This window comes from Aethina tumida, chromosome 1, assembly GCF_024364675.1.
Source record: "Aethina tumida isolate Nest 87 chromosome 1, icAetTumi1.1, whole genome shotgun sequence".
Lineage (NCBI taxonomy): Eukaryota > Metazoa > Arthropoda > Insecta > Coleoptera > Nitidulidae > Aethina > Aethina tumida.
Genome location: NC_065435.1, coordinates 46,220,684 through 46,242,704, shown reverse-complemented (window position 1 = coordinate 46,242,704; position 22,021 = coordinate 46,220,684). Strand labels below are relative to the sequence as shown.

The following is a 22,021-nucleotide window of genomic DNA, read 5'->3' as shown; positions in this document are numbered from 1 at the left end:
ATTTCAATTTCCATTCCTGTTTTCAGTTTTAGTTCTTCTCTCGTTTCCACAGAAGTAATTCTTGAGTTTCTTGAGCTCTTGCATTTTTTTTTAAATACTAAAAATATAATCTTGAACTCTTCTCTTGTTAAAAATTCAAATTTCTTTCGATGATTCGTACCACAAATAGAAATAAGCAACTTAAAGGCGTATTCTTACTTAAAAGTTTCACGATGAAAGCTGCTTCCTGCCTAAAAATATCCCTTGGATGTGTTAGAGATAATATTATGCGTAGTGATTTCAACAGAAAAATACAATTCCGTAAAGTATAAACAAATACGTTTCAGTTACGCACTTACACACAAGTACACATTGCTCGCCACCGTTTCCAGTTTAGTTATACGGTAGTATAATTCCATTGTAGCTCAGTTAATCTGTTTTGACATATTTGGAAATTCAAAGAGGCGCAATTGTGTAACTAACCTGGCTTCAGTTTACACTAAATTAGCACTGCATCTAAGTCATGCAAATACGGATCACTATACCGACTACGAATAATACCACCGTAGTAGAGTGATTAGTGTTGAGCATTATTGTTATTATTGGACAATGAGTTTTATGTATTTTTTTCATTCCATTAATAAATTTTTAACAATTTACAAGTTATTAATTAAAATAGTGTCATTAACATATTTTTTAAATGATTATTTCATGTAATATATTTGCGGCCTTTATAAATGCTAGTAATATTTATTCAAATAAGGTTGTTAAAGTATGAGTATCAATCAATACAACCGTTTAATTAATATTTATTAACAACTTAACTAGATTACAATTGCAGCCCGTAATTACAACATATCAGTCAGTAGTATTTAAACAATTATTCTTTAATTATGTACAACACAAACATAATTAATAACAAAATGATTTTAATCGTTGTCTTATTTTGCTACGTAAAAACTACTGTTTAGATGATTTTTGAATTCAGACTCTTACAATTTTAAATGGTAAAGAATTTGATAGTTTTAACTCATAAAAGAAAACAAAATTTATAATATTTCTATTTCTATAGAAATACTTAGTTACTAATTTTTTTTTTTTATTTCAAAAATCATTAACAAAGTTTTGAAGGTAACTCGTTGCTTTACACTGATTAAATTGCAAACATTCGGCATAATCAACAGGAGTATATTTATTACATTTTAAATGGATACGATCGCTTTATTTTGAATAATTTGCAATTTGTTTACTTCATTTTGATTTAAATTGTAAAATACAGTGGAACAAAACTCCATATGTGGCGAAAATATTGATTTATATTTATTCATTTAAAATAAAACATTAATTTTAAAACTATTTTTATGTTTAATAAAATTATTTAAAAAGTAAATTTCCCTACATAAAGTTAGTAATAATTTAAGTCAATAATTAAAAATTTTCTATTGTTCCAAATAATATAATACAATAAAAAATAAATGTTCTTAATAATTTTAATTTTTGGTTAATGTTAGTGCATAAGGAAATTAGCCGAAGATGTTAAAAAACATTGACTTTTTCATCACGCCGTGAAAGAAAAACTGTAAAATTAACAAAAACACAAAGAACAATTTTCTGCAGTAAAATTCTTTCATTACTAATGAATCATCAGTCACCGTCGAAAGTTTTTAAGTGAGCTGGATGAAAAATAATTTCACAAAAGAAAACAATTATTTGTGCAAACTGAAATAATAAATCAAATAAGCCTACATGTGCGCGGGTTGCAGCATAATAGGCCTTTGTCACCCCCAGCAGCATTACACTGAATCCCTCAGCGCACGCACTTTGAAATTGTACAATGGTTCGCAGGAAAAAAGCAGTAATTGCCTCGGGGAGATTGTCGTCACTACCTAGGGACTTAATATGCCTAATAAATGCGTCACTCGTCTGTCAGGTTAATTCTTCATCTCATTATCGCCGGCCGCACATAATAAAACCGCCGTGCTAGTCAAATTCCAGTCTGGTTCATTTTTTTTTTCGACTCTGGATTTCCTTCTCTCCCTCTCGAAAAAGTAAAAAAATATCATCAGTACCTGTAAGCGTTCGCGACTTTCGAAATTCAATTAGGCGCATCTGTCTCGGAATCGCATTAACATAATTCCGGCAGTGTCAATATTTTATTTAAGGCATGCGGCAAAATCCAACCGAAAACAAAAATGCTGCCATTAGATTTTTTGAGTAACATATTTACGCTTTGCGTTGCCAACATAACACAATTATTCAGTCACGCGAGCAGTGTGCACCGGAGCACGTTTGATGTACGACTGCTTAAAACGTTTCACAGCTTTTAAAACATGCCTCACACACATAATGAGAGCATTCAGTCGTTCCGTTACTACGTGCTAATATCTGAATTTTATTTCTCCACGTTTACTACCCTCATTAAACCGTCTGGGGACATTTTTCTTCTTTTCCACGTATTTTTCACGCGCGATATTCCCTACCTATGTAGATAGTTTTATGTTTGTAGTTTCGTGCAATCTCCAAGATTAAATGGACCCAGGATAAATGTCTGCTATCGCGCATTCTGAATGGCTAAAATTATTCGCGGTTTGTTTCGTGGGAACATTTTCATTATAACAGTCAGTTGTAAAAATCTTTTCTAATTTAATACCTACCTACACACACAAACAGCCACTTCGAAAACTCACCTGAAAAATAAACAAAGGGTCATAATTAGTATAACATGTTTTCCTATTTTTATTTCGTGCATTTGTACGCATAAAAAGAATATTAAAATATCTTGTCCTTATATTACATTAAAAAGTCCATTTAACTATTAGTCAAAATGTATAAATTTAGTATATTAATGTCTTGGCGTGGTTAAGCTTCGTACCGCAGAGGATATTCACGATGTTAGCCAGTCAATTAGGAGGATCTTTTTAAGTTTAAATCCGCAGACGACAATAAAAGGCACTATAAAAGCTTTGAGCAGCTGTTTTTGGTCATGCTTATTTAATTTCGCACGAACCGTTTACTGATATTGTCTGTACTTTGGATTAAGCTAAAGAACACATTTCTGCTTTTATTTAGCCACTAAGGATTTTATTCTCACCACGTGGGATTTTATGTAAAGATGTTTTTACAATATTTTAAAAATCTTAGCGACACAGGCAGATAATTAAATAAATTATAAATATTTTAACCGCCAATTCACGATATAATTTTATTCTCAAGTGGGTACAACGACAATAATAAACAGTCATAATTACATAGTTTATTTAATAACCCAAATTTGTACTTTTAACATCTCAGTATTTCAAATAATTTAGATAAAATGAACAAACGTGAGGATAAATTATATCCATACAATTTACTTTGTAAAATTTATTGAAAACAAGTCAAACATAACCAGTAAATGTGTCCAAATAAACAAAAACCGAAAGAAATAAATTTCCCGGAACCATATGGACACATGTACTGAAATGTAGTTCAAGTAATTTAATCTGCCCAGTTGTGTATTTACGATTGTATTTCGAACATGGCAAAGCTTTTAATTCAAATATCGAAAAAATACGTATTTGAATAAAACAAATGGGAACATACAGATGCCATTTAAAAATGAAGTATACATAAAATACAACATCAATATCTATTAAATGATAACTGCATGTCGTTATTGCCGGACGAAATCTGCAGATGGATCTGATGAAATTTATGACCAATGTTTTGTTTATTTTCACATTTCTTCGCAAAAATTCAGCTGAATACGATATAATCATTCGGGTTCATTTGTAAGTAGCCCCCGTCTAAGTTTTCAATCTATTAAAAAAATTCAGCTGCCGGTCGGTTTGCATAAAACAAGCAATTAGTATAATTTACACAGCAGTGGGTATACAATTCTTTGTTTTTAATTAGGACACAAAGCTGCCGCACATTCCCCAAATTGGACGAATTCAGTCGTTGTGCTAATGCAAAAATAACTATCTGGACTTTTCCTTCTAAAGAAATAAACGTTTTCATTTCCATTTCCTGGTGTATTAATTAACAAGCCACTTTGCCTGCGTTTCTGTCCCTCTTCCCTTTGGGTTCTGGTGTGAGGGTGGCTCATAAATATGCGTAAAGAGCCCAAAAACAACAAACAACTGCTGCCTGCCATACATCTTACAGCATTTGCAGAGCGAACTTTATTTTCTAACGGTACTTTTGTCTTCGCGAACGTTTTAACAAGAGCTATTTAATCAAGACGACGGAATTCTAGGCGTAAATATATTTCATTCAAAATTATTGTGTCCTACAGAGGTTAAAGTATTACGTCAAATGCTGAATTCAGCGGGACAAATGTTAATGAGGTATTGACTTTTGAAATATACACGAATTGTTTATACTATATAATGTGAATAATATGTGTTTGTTAACATTACGTAAAATTTGATACTTTGTTTAATGACAGAGCTCTGCCAGTTCGGCTAATTGTTAAACAATGTGATACATATATGATTTTTAGTTAAATATATAATTGTTACCTACTACCGATTTTGCTACAAGTGTAATGATTTGTACAAACATAAAATTAATGTTCCCATCACAGAATTTTCAGTTGTATGTAAAACAATTTTTTTTTTTAAATCGATAATGTTAATTTCTTCTGGAAATTATTTATAATTGTTTGAAATGTACATGTACAATTCAAAATATCCAGAGGGAAAATATTAATGAATCAAAATTCGTAAATAGAGGTAAATTTAAATTTCTAATTGTTTTATTCTAATTATGTTTTGTTTGGTTGAAAATGTTATTCGAAGGACTAATTAATGGTTTAACTAACAATGAGTTCAACGTTCTGATGGTTTTAAGTTAGATTTAGATTTATTTTGCGACGTATAAATAATTACATACCAAACATGAAACATTACTTCAGTTTTAATTAAGTAATTTATTATTTTTAATGAACAGAACAGATCGTGTATGTTTGTACTCGTAACATTTTACGTTGTATGTTATATATTATATTTTAAATGCGAAACACTTAAAAAATGTAATTGAATGTTATTGCATCGTGAAATTTTTACAAGTAAAGGGAATTTATAAGGAAATTTTCATAGAGGATATCACAGCAGTGCAATAAATGGAGCAGAAAATATAAATTTATAATAGCATTTCCTTGTTTTTCTTATATCATTATGTTTCCCTTATGCGAAAATTCGTTTAGGTCGTAATGGCCTTTTTCATTTTGAATTTCATGCGTAACTTCTCTGGGCCATAACGGCTTTTCCTGATATTATAACATGACAATACAAATTTTCGGAGTATTTTCCCCGCTAACGGATTCTTACCACATATAAGAGATGAGCTAATGAGATGTTATTGACTATAAACAAAAACTATGGATTTTAGATGGGATGGTTATGGAAATATATGTCTTATACTCGAACCAACTCAACAAATATATTCCTAAATTCCTTCCCATACTTTACGACGTGATCAGACTTAAACCGATTCTATTTTTGTTGAAGCACATTAAAGCACAAAGAATACATTTGTCGTCCAGAAGGACAAAGGATTAGTTAATTAATGTCTAAGTCAAAAAGTATCACGCATGAAGGGTTAAAATATTAGAGTTGTGTTCACCTATGTGGGTCCAAAGCAATATCAGGATGATAGGGTGGTTTGTCGTGCAAAACAACACTAACTTTGGCAATATAACGTCTAGTGATGTATGTTTTAGAATCCGAAGCCACTTAGTTACTCGAATAGGTAATAACTCGCTAGTTCGGAGCCTTCATAAAGCGCACAATAAAGACTCCATTATTAAGTGGGGCGGTGTAATACTGTCCTTATCTCGGACGATTTGGACTATTGACGCATCCCTTCGGAAATATAAAACGTATATATGAGATAATAAATAATAGTGATTCACTTTTATCGTCCAACAGCGGCGCTTCGCCGTCCTAGGAGACTAATGAGGATCTCTGGTGGGGCAACCTAATCAATTTTGACGCCGTCCTAAAACAGGGATTAAGACAACTTCATGCCGTGATGTCCCGTTTTATGTTAACTGCAGGATTTTCTCGGTACCCCGTCGACAAAATACCCCAGAATACGGATATTTATAATATAAATATTCTTGAAACTTGCTGAAAGAGTCGTTAGTAAAGTTCAGCAGTTTAAGCACCAACTTGAATATTAGTCTGAATTATGATTCTCCGATGGGCCAAACTGCTTGTTTCTTAAAGTTATCGAACAATTATAAAAATTATAGGGGGTAATAAAAATTAAAAATTGAAAAACACTGAAAATATTATTATAATGGGGCAAGTTTCAATGGTGCTGTTTGTGCGATTAGAAATATTATTATATTCTTATTGGGCATCAAATTAGCTACCCCAGAAACAGAACGTTCCAGGTTATCGTACAGCAAAATTAAGCTGAAGCCTAACAAAAACGTGTAATATATTATTCTGAAAAAGAAATGTTTGTGTTCAAAGCAAGAAATCCAACCAAATGCAGACCACACCGCCAATTAACGATAATTAATTTTTCTTTTGTTCTGAGTATGTGAGCGTGGAAAACGGACGAAACAGTGCAGGAAAATCTAAACAAAATCCATTCGTAAACTTCGAACTTGCCAGTGGCCGTGTTTCATAAACAAGTTTCTGAAATGTGTGTCGGGTATGTAGGTATTCGAAAATCCAACTTCCAATGAAAATCTACACATGCAATTCAAAGTAAACATTCTGAATATCGCACGCTCTGGTTTCTTTTTATAAGCGAGATCAAGCGGCCCAGCGACAGATGGTCATAAACACGGGATTTTGGAAAATTGGGGTGGTAAATAGAAACTGAAATCCGTTTGATCTTGGTGCGCACTTGCAAATCGATGTAGTGAAGGTATCAAAAGAATACACCTTGTTTATCCACGTAAATTAGATTCTGATCTTCGTTCCATTAGGAGTTTTTATTTCACCTTGAGAATACATTTTAAACAAAACTTACAGGACTTAATGTGGACATTTAACAGAACGAACTATTTACTTTGCCGTCATGAAAAGATTCGGTCGATATCGATTTTTCATTTGAATTTATGTCGAACGAAATTCGTGTTCATTAACAAAACAAAGAAGGAAATAAAATGTATATGTGAAATATATTCAGTGTGTTATACTATCTACTGTTCATGCATAAATTTGGTTTTATTTCGGATTTGCAATAGGTATCCTGAAATGATAGGAACGTAGAATGAATAATTGAATGGGCATAATCGCAATCGGTCAATAGTATGCAAATACCTTTTAGAACTTTAATCGACTTATTGCTTCTGATCCACACGTCCGGCACATATCCATGCACCGTATGTATTTTCGAATTGTCCGTAACGTAATTTCCATTTAGATTTACCCAGAAGTTGGCTGTCGATAATCGCGGAATGACTTGGACAATTTTACAACAGGCTCAGCTCAGTGTATCGGAGGAATTTGATCCGTGTAGAAGTGCCATGCAAAATAATGTCATTCGCTTAAAGTTATTCACCTTAAACGATCGTCATGTAAGTGAACAAACGCCATAGTGTTAGTACATACATTTGCTTGACTTGCTTGACTGGATCATCGCGGTGATTTGTTCTTTTGTTTACAAACTGGTTGTTAATTTGCGATGGCTGACCGTTTAATGTTAACGGCGCATTTGTAATTTTATGCAGAGTTTTAAACACTCGCGACATAAATAGTATGTTTCTCGCAAAAATAAGTTATAGAAATTTATAAAAGACATATTACTTACGTTGTACAGAATTTCTCTAAAAATTACCAATTTGATGTAGAAAATGTTACCACCTAAGAAGAAAATTTTAAGAAAAAATATGAAACTTTATTATTGTAATAAAAGGAAACCAATAACCATAAACTAAGATTAAATTAAGTTTATTTTTATGAAAAACATGATTCATCTGTGCGTACTGAAATTAATCACACGGTGGCTTAAAATTATTATCGTATAAATCAAATTTATAATAAAAATTGATTGGTTTCGACCACAATATTATTCTGGTAATTTCATAAACATTTATAATATTAAAGCCAAAAACAAAGTTTATTTTACATTAGTAACTCTGCAAATGATAAAATTATAATCTGCTTAACTGGAACGCTCGAACAAATTTATATATGCAAATAGATTAACATATTTTCAACAAACTGTACCATTTTTAAATCTGCTTTTAATGCCTGTAAATCAGTACCTAATTGCACACTATATTATGTACAATAGAACAATCCTAACGACCTGAAATGGCAAGTATCTCATGTTAAAAAACGGCTGTATGGTTTTGTTGAAATATTGCATAAATATCGAATGGTATTGTATGTAAATCAATAAATTCAGTTATTTTACCTTGACTAACGTTAGAAACAGAGAAAATATTTTCCTGACATATATTTATTATGTGAGTAAACCGTCTGGCGTTTCCAGAGACCGTAATAGTACAAGTGTTTCGGAATTGTAACACGGCCATATTTTTATTAATCCCCGTTTCACTACAATATCCCGGTTACGACTACCATAATTCTCATTCCAGGTCGCTGCAAGCCCTCGCCGTGTTGACTCTACTGCTGACTCCTGCAATCAGCTCGAGGCAAACCTGCGTTTGTTTTACCGGCTATGAACCAATATACGTGAACGATGGTTGGTTATGCGAGCACAACTACCGTATCTATCCATGTAATGCGGTGGAAGGACCGAAATGCGTTTGCTCCGGTGAAGAATCAAATGTGCTGAGAGATAAAGCCGGCGTTTCGTGTGTGCTCTACAAGAAAGGGAAGGAAATTAAAAGGTGGCCCTGCGAAAATCAAGAGGAGTGGGACGAATTCAAGAAAACTATCATCGTGCACTCGGTGGATTCGAATAGAACTAATGCAGGAAATAAGGCCAAGGCGTGATTAGACTGTAAAATGCTGAATTAATAAACTTTTTGTACTCACTTTGTTTCTATTTGAGCTTTGACGAAAGCAGATTTGGTAAAACGAATAATTAGTCACGAGTTAGGAAATATTTAAATAATTGAATAAAACATAAAAGAGAAATAAAATATAAAAGAGCACTTGTGTAAAATTGCACGTTTTACCATTATCATTATTTTAAAAGGCGATTAAATTTTGATTACAACATGCTAGTTATTAGATCGAATGTTCAATTTAAACATTTTATACACAATTATTTATTTCATATAAAACATGCCATGATACTGAATGAAAACTATATAGGAATGTGAATATAATTCAATATTCGAATGAATTTCGCTTTGAATAACAAATGAATGTCCGAAACAAATTGTTTTCGTTTCAGTATTAATATGTCCATACCGAAAATAGAATAAACCTAATATTATTGATATTGGTATTAACGACATATTAAAAATTTTAACTTGTAATAAATGAATTCAAATAAATGGATGTATGCAATTTAATGTTGTTCATATGCATTCATGCTGTGAATATACATGAATTAATAATTTTAATTAATTAATTATTATTCATAAATGATGAAGGGCAAATATTTGCTGGTATTAATAACACAAGGTTTACTATAAAAGTTTTTTTTACATAAATACAAACAAATTCTATAAATTTTTGTTTATATTAAAATAATATTAAAATTACTTCACCAAATATTTCTATTCATAACCTTTAAAAATGAATTTCAGCGACAAGGAATTTAAATATTTACAGCATTAAGTAGACTACTATGCTTAAATGGCAATTATTAATTCTTACCCTCTCCATCAGTTATTCCAGTACAATTAAAATTTAAAGAACTGTTTTAGGACGAGAAACGTTTTATAATTGTGACCGAAACATTTAATTACTTAAACATCTTTAACAGTATTTTTTTAATTATTATTAAAAAATGAGTTTAACTGTAAGTGTTTGTAATGAGGTTAATACTTGCGTCCTACTGAAATTATACAATACTAACTTTAATTGTAATTAGTTTATAATATATAAAGGTTCTCTAATTTTTTATCAAATGTACAATATTTATATAAATAGAAATGAAAAAATACAGAGACGCATTTTAAAATTTTTACCCTCCAAAATTGATGGAATATATCTCCAAATTGACCACGAAGTATTGTCAAAAAAGTTTAATTTAATGACTTTAGAAAATAGGAGATTTCTGAGGAGCCAAATTTTTCTTTTTAAAATCCTACATAATTTGATTAATTCGCCATTTTTGCTCTCCAAAATCGAGTTTTTAGTACCACAGTTAAATTCAAAACGGGCTCATATATTTTACTGTGGTATTTGCAGAACAAGTGTTTCATTGAGAGCTCCTCTTTGTATAATTTCATCAAATTTAAGGAAATATTGTACATTAACATATCTAAATATTTTGTTACTTATTCTTATTTTTTTTAGTTTTGTCCTGTAATTTGATTTTTTTCTGTTGGGCAAATAAAGTATTATTATTATTATTATTATTATTATTATTACTATAATGAATTCTTACATTTATTTAGGTAAATATTTCAACATTAAACATACTTCCTTATGTAACTATATAATGAATTAAGATTAAGATTAAGTACTGAATAATATGTGTAAACATACCAAACTATTCAAACCACTTCAAATTCAAACAAATCTTTAATTAGTTTCTTCATTATACAATAATATTTATGATAATTTAACACAGGCCATTTTTTGAATATTGCCAGATCATATATAAAAATACGGATACAATTGGTATTTTATTAATTAATGACAAACACAAACAAAGATGACACAGTCGGCGAGATCATATTCGAGGTTAATGTTATGAAGATGTAGGATCGCAAGAGTGCAGAACCCAAATAAAAATCGTTTATTATTAGCGCGAGTAACGTTCCTGCCGTTCGCTAACTGTTCTCCGAAGACATCTGGCTTGGCCTGTGTCTCGGTTTGTCAACGCGAAACCGCAATGTCGTCAGTGTGTCTAGTTTCCGTGGCCCGACAACACCAATTTTTATAGTTTACAGTGCCCCTAACACGCTTTTTTCGACCTGTATGGATGTCTACCCTTGGGAGTTGGGGTGATGTTTTTTAAGATAATGTGAGTATAAGCGAGATCGATCGATTCAAATACACAGTTCCATTGTGCATAAAATCCGCCGTTGACGGAATGGATGACAAATATTTCTTTTCATAAAGTATCATATTTTTTAAAGATAAAAGGGTGACTAAAAATATCTGAAGAATATTTAAAATGTTGTGGGAGTTATTTCCCTTATATTACGACTGTTAATAAATTTCACACAACAATTTGGTGGCATTAAATTCAAATTTCAATTTAACAAAATAGTAAATTCAATAATAATAATAACAATTATAGACTAAACTGATTATTAAAACAATTAACAATACATATACAAATATTTTAATATTCATTTATTTCGAACGTGATAATTCGTAATGGATATTTATAGATATTATTTTTGTTATAATATTTTCATTTTTGTACCGTCCATCAAATACTTATACAACGCTCTAAAAATAATAAAATCCTATTTTAATTGTAAAATAACAAATATAGACACAAACACGAAATGAAAAATATGGAATTTCGCATATTAAATTATTTTATTTAAAAAAATGTATTTTCGAGGTAAATTGAATGCTTTGTTTTAAACTTAATTGCAAATTTATTTGCATCCAATATTTTATTTTGTTTGTAATTGAAATGATTTTTTTTAAATATGTGCTATTAAAAAGATTTGTACTTGAACTCAATTAAATATGTGCACAAATTAATTTTTAACTTTTTACTAAAAATTTATTTTAATTCAAAAAAATGTTCACATATAGGTCAAAGAATTTTATAGATTCTTGAACTTTTTTAAAAGACATAGTTATAGTTTTAAGATAAAACATTAATTTTTTATAGACTTATAAAATAAACCGTTCGTAATATCAATAAAAAATTTTAATAACTTTAAAATTATATCCAATCAGTCATAATAAGTTATTTCGACTAATACACTAAATTTTATATACATTCGTTATTAAAATAACATGTTTAATAGAACGTATATTTTATTGCATTATTTAAATGTCTAAAAATAATCTACGTATAAATTTAAATTCAATTACTTAAGGTAATAAAGATACTAAGTTTTATGTGTAATTTTGAAGGATATGTCTCGTGAAATAAATGTTCCCCGTCAAGTTTAATTAATACATGCCATGGAATCGGACAGGCTTAACACCGGATCATAAAAATATTAAAAAACCAAACGCGTTATATATCCACCGTAAATCGTCGTCGTACCAATATTCACGTGCGACACATTATTGCAGGATTCCACTGTCGATTTTACTCGTGGCGCTGGTGATGGCGGGACGTGAGGGAGCAACTTACAACAGCTGCGTTTGCTGGGAGGACTACAAGGCGGAGTACAACGAAAACGGCGCTCATTGCAAGGCGACCAACCAGTTCCACATAATGCCCTGTAATATGGTCAAAGCGCCGAATTGTCAGTGCTCAGGCAAGGGCAGCAGCATTTTAAAAGATCGAACCGGCACCTGGTGCACCAAGTACAGGAAAGGTGAGGAGCTGATGAGGTGGCCCTGCGAGAACACCAAAGAGTGGGATGACTTCTTCAAAGAGAACCCTGACTTTATTTAGGAATGCACTATTATTATTATTATTATTATTATTTTGTTTATGGTCTTATGTCAGTATTTATTTAATAAATTATTGTTTTGGCTTAAATTATTTGCCTTAAATTCCGTATTTGTCACCCACTGTTAAGCGCAGGAATAATATTCTTTTAATAATTATATTAAAAAATAATTGGAATGAAATATATCAACAAACTCCGGAAAATCATGTGAACAATATTTATACCAGGTCAAGATTAATACTATAAATAAACAAGAACATTTGTATTTTCCTGTTAACAGATTTGTTTGCATAGTAATTAGTTCCGACATACATTTGTGAATAACAGCTAATTGGGTCCAAATGCATGTATTAGTGCAGGTTTATTCAATTTATATCTAAATATTGAGTTAAAAATTCCTTACAAAAATGTTTGTAGTTATCCAGTGCCAATTAATTGATTTCAAATAACATTTAAATAAGAAATAAAAGTAACATACCACTGTGAAATATTTAATCATATACATATTATTCAAAACAAATTATTAATAGTTAATGGTACAGCCTGTACTGGGGATGTTTATCCAACCACGCCTTCCATGCAGCTTCTGGCTTGCAATTCAGATCCTCGTATTTTCCAGCCTCTCCAATACAATGCGTTTCTCCAAGATCCAAAGTCACTTCCTTGCCAGATCCCTTTTCAATACAGGTGCAAATTGGTGGTTTTTCAGTGCCACAAGGATAATTTCTATTATTTTTTACGCCTTTGCAGAAGACGTCATTGCCCTCTTTTTCCACATTGAACCCTTCCCAGCACACGCAGTCTGGCTCTGCAGCTTGATTTATGGCTAACATGGTGGTAGCCACCAATAAAATAAAAAGGACTTTCCTGAAAAATTTTTATTTCGTTTTGGTAGTGTTCGAAGACTATTAATAGTACTATGGATGTGACGTTTATGGATATTAATCAATCGAAATTAATCAAACGTAATTATTGTAACCTCTTGTTAACATTTGATTGATAATTAATTGAAGCTTGTTTTTCACAAACCATGTTGGTGCAAATTATGTGTTTTGCTTAAAAATAAGCAGTAATTGAATTGCCGTACTTACATTTTTATATTTATTCAACCAGATCGCAAACACTACTGGCATTAGTTCAAAACTGGGCATTTTTATATGACTAGAAAGCAAAGAATGTTTGACCTTCATAGAACATACGGGCATAGGCAATATTGTTTTGTTTTATTATTACAACTAATAAGACGAACATGTTTCGAAAAATTAACATATTATTTACATTGCCCATATCCTGTACCTAAGCCATCTCATTGCATGTTTATAACAATGAATATTATAATTTATTTGTGGCTGCTATAATTGATAGTAAATATTTTAAAAAATAAAACTTGATCAAGTACAACATATATATTTCTATCAAAAAATATTTTGTGACAATGAAGCAACGTTTAATGAAGGAACGTTTATTAATCATAAAGTCTGTATTGAGGATTTCTGTTGAACCACGAATCCCATTCCTCGAATTTGTCGCAGTGGAAGTTAACAAATTCCCCAGGATTGCCTCTAAAACAATTTAGATAACCAAGCTCCAGAATTTGGTAGGTCTGAGTAGCCTTGTGTTTACAAACACAGTTAGGTGGTTGTTCCAAGCCACAAGGGTACTCCTTATCGATTAACGTATTTTTGCACAACTGCTTTCCATTCTGATCCTTATTCACCACAAAATTATTCCAACATTTGCACGTCTCCTTTGACGATGCAACCAATATGATGGAAAAAATTAACAAAAGTACTGCCGTATGATTCCTGAAATTAAAATACACGTTGATTAACATTTTTCTAGAGTTTCAGTACTGGATCCGTACATATTTAGTCAGACGAAAACATCAAAACTGAAAAATGTTAAGTCGCAAGTTGGCTTATATAGGACCAAAATGATTATAAAATACAACAGGACGACCTTGGTGCAAAAAAGGCCAAACTGAATTTTACCTGGGAATGGATCCACTTTCTCGATTTAAAAAGAATCGGTCATTCGTGCTTGATAATCATTAAACGTCGTTTTTAATATCCAACATTTTGCTTCATGTTAAAAAATGACCACGTATTTTAAATTTTGATAGAGCATATTCTGAATGACAAAAGTTGGGGAATTTTCAAAAATTATGTGTGTCATAATGAACTTTTCCCGTTCAGAATATTTTCTTAAAGTTTTATTATTTAATTATTTAAATTTAAAATATATTTTAGTGTGGAGCCACGTGTGGACTATTTTTGGCAAACAGCAATTTGTCGATTCAATTGCAAGTTTGCATATTTATGTAATTCAATATATCGATTGTGCTGATGAGCAATCAAAAATTTATATAAGGACAAGATACTTATTATAATTGTTATCAGTTAATGAACGTATATTATGTAAGTAACTAGTCATTTAATTTAACGACATTCCCAGTCGTTACAATCTTTATAGTTACGAAACTTTTCGAAATTTTAAATTTTAATAATTCAAGTAGTCACTTCACTCATAATGCATACGAAATACTTTAGTTGTTTATTACTTGTAAAATAAATAATTCATATTTAGTATTAAAGTTGAATGAAATTTTCTTTTATTATAAAACACACATAATAAAAACACGATAATTATCAATAGATTCGAATACGTGTTTTTGTTGTTTAACCTTGCAGTGTTCGATGTGTATTCTTTGAAATCGTCGTCTCAAGCGAACTTGACTATTTTAATCGTCATTAAGCGGTTATTACCATGTCCATCTTAATTAGTATCCAGTGATGTCATATGATTGACGAGTTTCTTAAACCTTCCAGCTTGATTCGCAACAGTTGTTTACTAGTGTCTGCTTCACCAGCACTAAAATGTGAGTCGTAAATTGCCCCCGGCCATCTCTACGAACCTAACCAAAAATTTTCAATTTTTAGGAAAACAGCAACATACTTCCTCATGTCGTGCGTGTTTTCTCTGTGTCTGTCAGACGAAACATGTAAATGTTGGGAGGGTTTCACTCCGCAAAACCAAACATTCTGCAGGGCAATAGAAAAAGGGAACAGAGTTTACACAATTATACCGTGCGGTTTGGAAGAACCTCCTACATGCAAATGTCAAGAATCGACTGGGAAAGAAGTGACTTTACCGTTTGGCGAGTTGAACTGTGTAGGAAAAACTGCATATGAAAGAGTGCGTTGCGAACCAGAAATAGAGTGGAATGACTGGTTTGACAAGCATCCAGAATTTGTATTGAACAATTAAATTAAATGTATAGCAATTTGTATAAATTGATTCTAATTGTGTGTTAATTTATGATTATTGATGTATAATTGTACAGTAATTAAACGGACTTGGTCAATTATCCGGTTGATTTTTATTTTATATTTATGTTCGATAAATGCTGTTTCTTAGAATTAATCGGAATAAGTGTATTTATTAAAACATGTGTCATACAGTTTTAATTTAATTGCTCTCATCCTAGTTAAAACAATAAATAATGTTAAATAAAAAGAGTTTTTTCTGTTAAAAATTAATATTAATTATTATTATCATTTAATTTTAAAATTTAATTTATGAATATCCTAATTAACTTAATTATTTTAATTGACATATAAAAACAACAGTTAAATTAATATATAAACTTACATTTTAATATATTTTAAACTATTATCGTTGTACTACATAATTTATTGTATAGTGTCTTCACTTTTATATTAGATGTGCCACAATTTTAAACGTCCAACATACATATTTTAGATATACAACCAGTTAATTTTAAAGTATAATTCCGTGTTAATATTTGAACAATTTTAAACAATAATTTAGTATATACTTTTAATATGTCAATTTTTATTAAATAATTAAGATACATATAAATTATTTATGTTGTATGCAATCCTTCGATAAAGCCACTTTTTGTCAAGAGTTTCTATAACAAACACGTTCAATTTTTATGTAAATTTTGTGCTTTCAACGACAGTTATTTTTTACTTTCCCCATTTGACGCCATTTACGTGCAGCATGGTCTTGATAGTATAATTTATGAATGTACTGTATATTACTTTTTATACACCCATTGTGTTTTATTAAAAATGTACTCACTCTTATGTAGGCGATATTTTGGTGTATTTTAATAACAAATAAAATTGAATAAACTTTTAACTTAACCTTTTATCGTTGAATAGTAGATATCTACCTAACATAGATCTACACAATATTAATAATCAGTTAATAATAATATTTTAATAACCCAAAAAACCAGAACGAAGTTAATGACCAAATTCAAGGCTATGATTATTACACTTCTTTAATATATAAGCAAAATTTGTTAGAAAACTATTCATTTGCATCGAGCAACTACAAAAATGTAAGTTAATACGTTACAATCAAATATATTTATTATTGTTCCCAATGTTATTTTAGGAAATTACTAGTGCTGTGCTTTATTTTGTCCTTCCTGGCGATTGAAACGTGGGCTCAAAGATGCAAATGCATGCCGGGATACAAAGCAACAGTTAAGCCTAAGGGTGGTCTTGCATGTGAAGCCTTAACAAAAAAACACAGAATACACCCGTTCCACGCCTGCGGCATTGTCACACCACCTTGTGTTTGCAGGGACAGAAAACTTAAGGTGGAGACTCAGGCTCTCCTCGGAGAATTATCTTGTATAGCTAATCCCGCAATGTTTACCAAAGACGGCATGTGTCTTAACACCAGTGACTGGGACAAGTGGTTCGAAACACATCCACTATACAAACCCTGGTTTTAGGTAATAAACTTTTATACAACTATTGTGTTTTATTATTCGCCAATTCACATTGCCAATAGATATCGTTTAAATTTTAGTTTATCCCAAAAAAAAAAACAACATTTATTTCGAACTTAATCATAAAGTCTAAACTCCCTGTGTGCATCGAGCCATTTATTCCACTCGTCCTCAGGTTTACACAGGCGTTGGGCGTACGTTTTCTCAATTCCCAAGCAGTGAAGTTCGCCGAACGGGAGAGTAATTTCTTTTCCAGTGGCGGATAATATGCAGGTACACGTAGGCGGTTTCTCAATGTTGCAGGGAAATCCGTGTGTATCACTTTTACAGTAAGCACCTCGGGGATCTTTCGAGACTTTGTAACCTTCCCAACAATTACACACTTCAGCCGTTGCGAAGGCGACAATAACGGATGACATTAAAAGAAAGAAAATAAACGACGTCCTGAAAATGTTCAGATAATTTGACAATTTAAACTACACTTTAGCGGAGATCAAATATTACATGTAGAAACTTACATGTTCGGTGGGTAGTGAAGAATGCAAACTACTTAACGCCGTACTTCGGGCCGGACTTTTATTTGCGATTAATATAGACCTTGGCTTCGAAATGAGTTCAGAGATATGCCGAGTCAGAACTCGATTTTGTCTTTTACGGGTTAGTGGAATTATGGCATCCGTCTACTAAGGCAGGTCTTCGTTGTTTTTTGGTGTTATAAAAACAAATATGCTCTGTATTACAATAATAAAAATTCAAAGTAAAAATTAATTATATTCAAAATCTTTCCTTATAACATTTAAAATGGTAAATATTTTAATAAAATATCATTTTTCATATGGGATATTTTATACCAGATTATTTTAATAATAATAAATTAATCCTGATGACCTTTAAATTAATACAAAAATTAAAAACAATTCATTCATAATTTTAGAGATTTTAAGCTTTACTCGGAATAAACATTTCTTAAAATTCATTTATTAGTATATGTCGAAATGTAATTAACGACCATTAATTATTAAAAAATAATATATTTATCCGATGTGGTAAGAAGTTATTTATAAAATTTCAACGTTTATGATGTAGGTAATTTGAATAACTACGAGTGAAACACGAAAAAGAAGTCTAAATCGTTTAGTTTATTTAATATTAATTAGCTTGTGATTATTTAGTGGGATTTCTGCCCAAATTTAAATCGTATATTGAAGTTGGCATACATATTTAAAATTGGATATTTTAATAAAGCAAATCCAAATGACTTTAGCAAAATGTTTTGAGATTAAGTTCGCTGCTGACTACCTAAATCAATATTTAATTAAAATGTAAAATAATTTTAAAATTTATGTACATATGTGGGTTAATGAAATATGAACATATACCACGGCAACAATATAAAAATAATTAAATTTCTGTTCAGAAGCACCACTTAAACCAAATCAATTTTCAAATACGTTGTCGAAATTACTGAAATGCCCATTCTGAAAATTTAACGAGCTGGGCTTGTGATTCTCGAATGATACTTGCCGTACATAATGGCCGCTATTACCGAGTTATTAGTTTAATTTTTCAATTGTGTAATGAGTTTCCACCCCTGCCTTTATCCGGGTAATAAAAGCATATTTTCGTTTGCTCACACAGCTCAATTAATCGCATGTGCCGCTCAAACTATGGATATAAAGATGATAATAAGATTGAAGTTTGGCAGCGGTATTGAACAGTTGGCTACATGATGATAGTGGTTTTATGTGGAATTGCAAAAAATATTAATTCTGATTAAATGATATTTTGATTGGAAATATGTATTAATGTCGTGTTTACGAAAATATCTATTAATCGAATAATATTTACATACGCATGAAATGAACAATCTATGTTAACTTCCATTACAAAACAGAACATAATGAACAGAAATAATTTTCAAGTATTTACATACTGCTTGTAAATTAGTAATACAATATGAACTTCATCCGAAAACTTCTCTCCTCGACATACTCGTAAAACAATTGCATGGATTATAATGAAAATCTTTGCATTTAAGTTAAATAAAATAAACTTCCTCACTACTGGCAACTTATCCAAGAACAGTTATGGATTGTAATACTTAGTAACTTCTTGAACATTCACTTGAATATTCATGTAAGAAACTTGTTTGTTCATAGTTGTACAGTTGATTATTTGGGAAAATATGAGTCTCCCTCGTAAAGCTTTCGTGCAAATTTATATAGTGTTTGTTTTTAATTGTCTGAAGCACACGTCAAAATTTTCCACGAACAAAGTTATTACTTTGAACAACTTTTTTAACTTTGAACGAGAACAAGTTTTGTAAAAGAAGAATTCCTTAACTACTGCTGTGAAAAATACTTTCTCAAAAAGAAAATGTTGACAAAGAAATAAGATCCTTCCCAATATAATATAAAAAATATTTTAAATATGTACAAAAGATATGCCTACTAAATATGAAATTTGCTTGTTAATACAATATACGTTATACCCATTTCGTTAATTAAACTAGTTAATTAAATAGATCGGCAGTAATGCAATTATTAACAATAGGCGATAATTAAAATGATTTACAAAATAAAACCGCGGTATGAATTTTCATATTCAACATGTTCGATATAATTATACAACAACAATGCACAATGTTTATGATAATAGATGCAATAACAACAAGCAGTTTCAGGAAAATACCATTCATATAAATGAAATTCAGTTAATTCGAAGTAATTTATGTTTAGAGAATTAATGAAGTCATCGGAACTAAAAATATATATAGTGGACACGAAACCCAAGATTTAATTTAGTCGATGCACAGTTGTCAGAACAATACCTGTTGATTGAAATGTAAGTTATAAATTATTTGTTTGATGTGTTTCCATTAAATTTTATATAATTTTAATAATAACTGTCATTACAAAATTTATCCGGCATTAATAATTTTGAAATGATATATCAACATCGTTTTATCTAAATTACTGATTTTACATTTAATTATTGGAAATACTTTTAACTTTAAAAGAGATTAATATATTCAATATGGTATTTTCATCCTTCAAAATTTTTAATTCTTAATCATTTAATGTTGTAAAAATTTAAAATGTGGTGCATTAATATAAATGAGGAAAACTGTGAATTTAATAAACACATTTTACACGCAAAATTAACAAAATTACCAGTAATAATTAATTATTAAAATGTAATGTAAAATATGAACTGACAGTGAGAACATTCATTTTTGTAATTTAATTATTAAAAATTATAAAAATGAGGGACTATTAATAATCATATGAGTTAAAAAAAGTTCTTTTTAAAAAATATATTTTAAATATGTGTTCCATTTATCTTCATTTCAAATTCCAACGTCAAATAACACAAAGCAATTAAGAAGAGTTACATATGAGAATATGCATTAAAAACTAGTATTATTAAATTTAGTTTACTTAACCGCATTTGCACACATACACAGGCAATTTATAAAAATATCCCTCCTCCTCTTCACCGTTGTGGCGATGGCCACATGCGACGAAGAGGAATGCGAATGTTGGGACGACTGGAGCGTCGAGCACGACGACCAGGGACACAGGTGTGTCGGACCACAGGACCAGGTATTCCAGTGCAATGAGGAAAAACCACCTCTTTGCGTGTGCAAGGACAAAGAGAGCGGCGAAGAGGAGACTCTGGATTTGGGTGCCTTAAATTGCGATGATATAAAATATGAGAGCTTGTTCTGCGGTCCGGCTGAAGAGTGGGATGATTACCTTGGAAGGAATCCACAGTACAGGATACAAGTCGACCCGGTTCCTCCATCTGAGGACTAGATGTTGTCCACCTTCTCCTACCTGTCTATTGTCCGAGTGTATTATTAATTGTTAATCATTGAGTTTTATTAAAGTATATAAGAAAATGAGTATTTGATTAATTAATAAACTTGCAAATTACCTTTAAAATGTTTCAACAATATTTGTATTAAGTTAAGTAGTAGTTTGCTTTTTCTTTTATATTTTTCTCTTCTTAAAAATTAAGTACAGTCATAAAAGAGGGATTAAATAAAATTTAGCAAACAATTCTAGCAAAACCGAGTACCTACTATTCATTATTTTCAAATCTTCTAACTACGTTAAAGCACTAATTTCACCTAATTTCCTTTCAAAATTACATAAAGCCGAACGAAACCGCAGTGCAGCATCATGTCTGACGAGAGACGCGAATTTCAGTCTTTCCCGTATAATTTCGCCAGGAGGCGGGTAATTTAAAGCACACAAAGCCGGATATTGAGGGAAGAGTGCGGGGTTATATTCGAATAAATTACGACGAAACCGGTTTCCTTTAGGTAAGTTATCGACAAGAGGAGAAGTCTCAGCCTCCATCATAGAGTGCAAATCGTAAACACCGAACGCAATTTAACTATAAAGTAGGCTGCCTCCTTTGGGACATTCCATTCCAAGAGTTTCGAATAATCTTGAAAGTATAAAATAAAAAAAAAAACCGGGTGCATACATTGCTTGTGTAAACAGTTCGTGAGGATGCCAAATGGGTCTTTGGATGCTCCTTCATCCAATTACAGTTTCTATGCATAGCTAATATAATGGCCCACTGTAAGCTTTTTCTTTTACCTTTTATTGCTCCCAAAAATTTTAATG

The 22,021-nt window shown here is 30.9% G+C and overlaps 4 protein-coding genes and 2 long non-coding RNA genes across 9 annotated transcripts in view; 4 read left to right on the top strand and 2 right to left on the bottom strand.

Annotated features, from left to right (window-relative positions):
* LOC109598471 (uncharacterized) overlaps positions 1-22,021 on the bottom strand; it is a 209,433-nt gene that overhangs the window by 81,251 nt on the left and 106,161 nt on the right. The gene's annotated exons all lie outside the window — the stretch shown is intronic.
* On the top strand, positions 7,369-8,929 carry LOC109599267 (uncharacterized). The gene is made up of 2 exons (XM_020015230.2): positions 7,369-7,501; positions 8,528-8,929. Coding segments are annotated over exons 1-2 (363 nt in total). The 5' UTR covers positions 7,369-7,499; the 3' UTR covers positions 8,889-8,929.
* On the top strand, positions 10,849-12,681 carry LOC109599281 (uncharacterized). The gene is made up of 2 exons (XM_020015256.2): positions 10,849-11,040; positions 12,285-12,681. The coding sequence occupies exons 1-2, from the start codon at positions 11,024-11,026 to the stop codon at positions 12,610-12,612; spliced, it is 345 nt and encodes a 114-aa protein (XP_019870815.1). The 5' UTR covers positions 10,849-11,023; the 3' UTR covers positions 12,613-12,681.
* LOC126264154 (uncharacterized) lies at positions 13,210-13,765 on the bottom strand. The gene is made up of 2 exons (XR_007546942.1): positions 13,702-13,765; positions 13,210-13,477 (listed from the first exon to the last, which is right to left on the bottom strand). It is a non-coding gene; the product is annotated as an uncharacterized LOC126264154 (long non-coding RNA).
* On the top strand, positions 15,293-16,133 carry LOC126264153 (uncharacterized). Its single transcript, XR_007546941.1, has 2 exons — positions 15,293-15,488; positions 15,550-16,133. It is a non-coding gene; the product is annotated as an uncharacterized LOC126264153 (long non-coding RNA).
* LOC109599276 (uncharacterized) lies at positions 20,137-21,288 on the top strand. The gene is made up of 2 exons (XM_020015244.2): positions 20,137-20,225; positions 20,848-21,288. Coding segments are annotated over exons 1-2 (354 nt in total). The 5' UTR covers positions 20,137-20,223; the 3' UTR covers positions 21,200-21,288.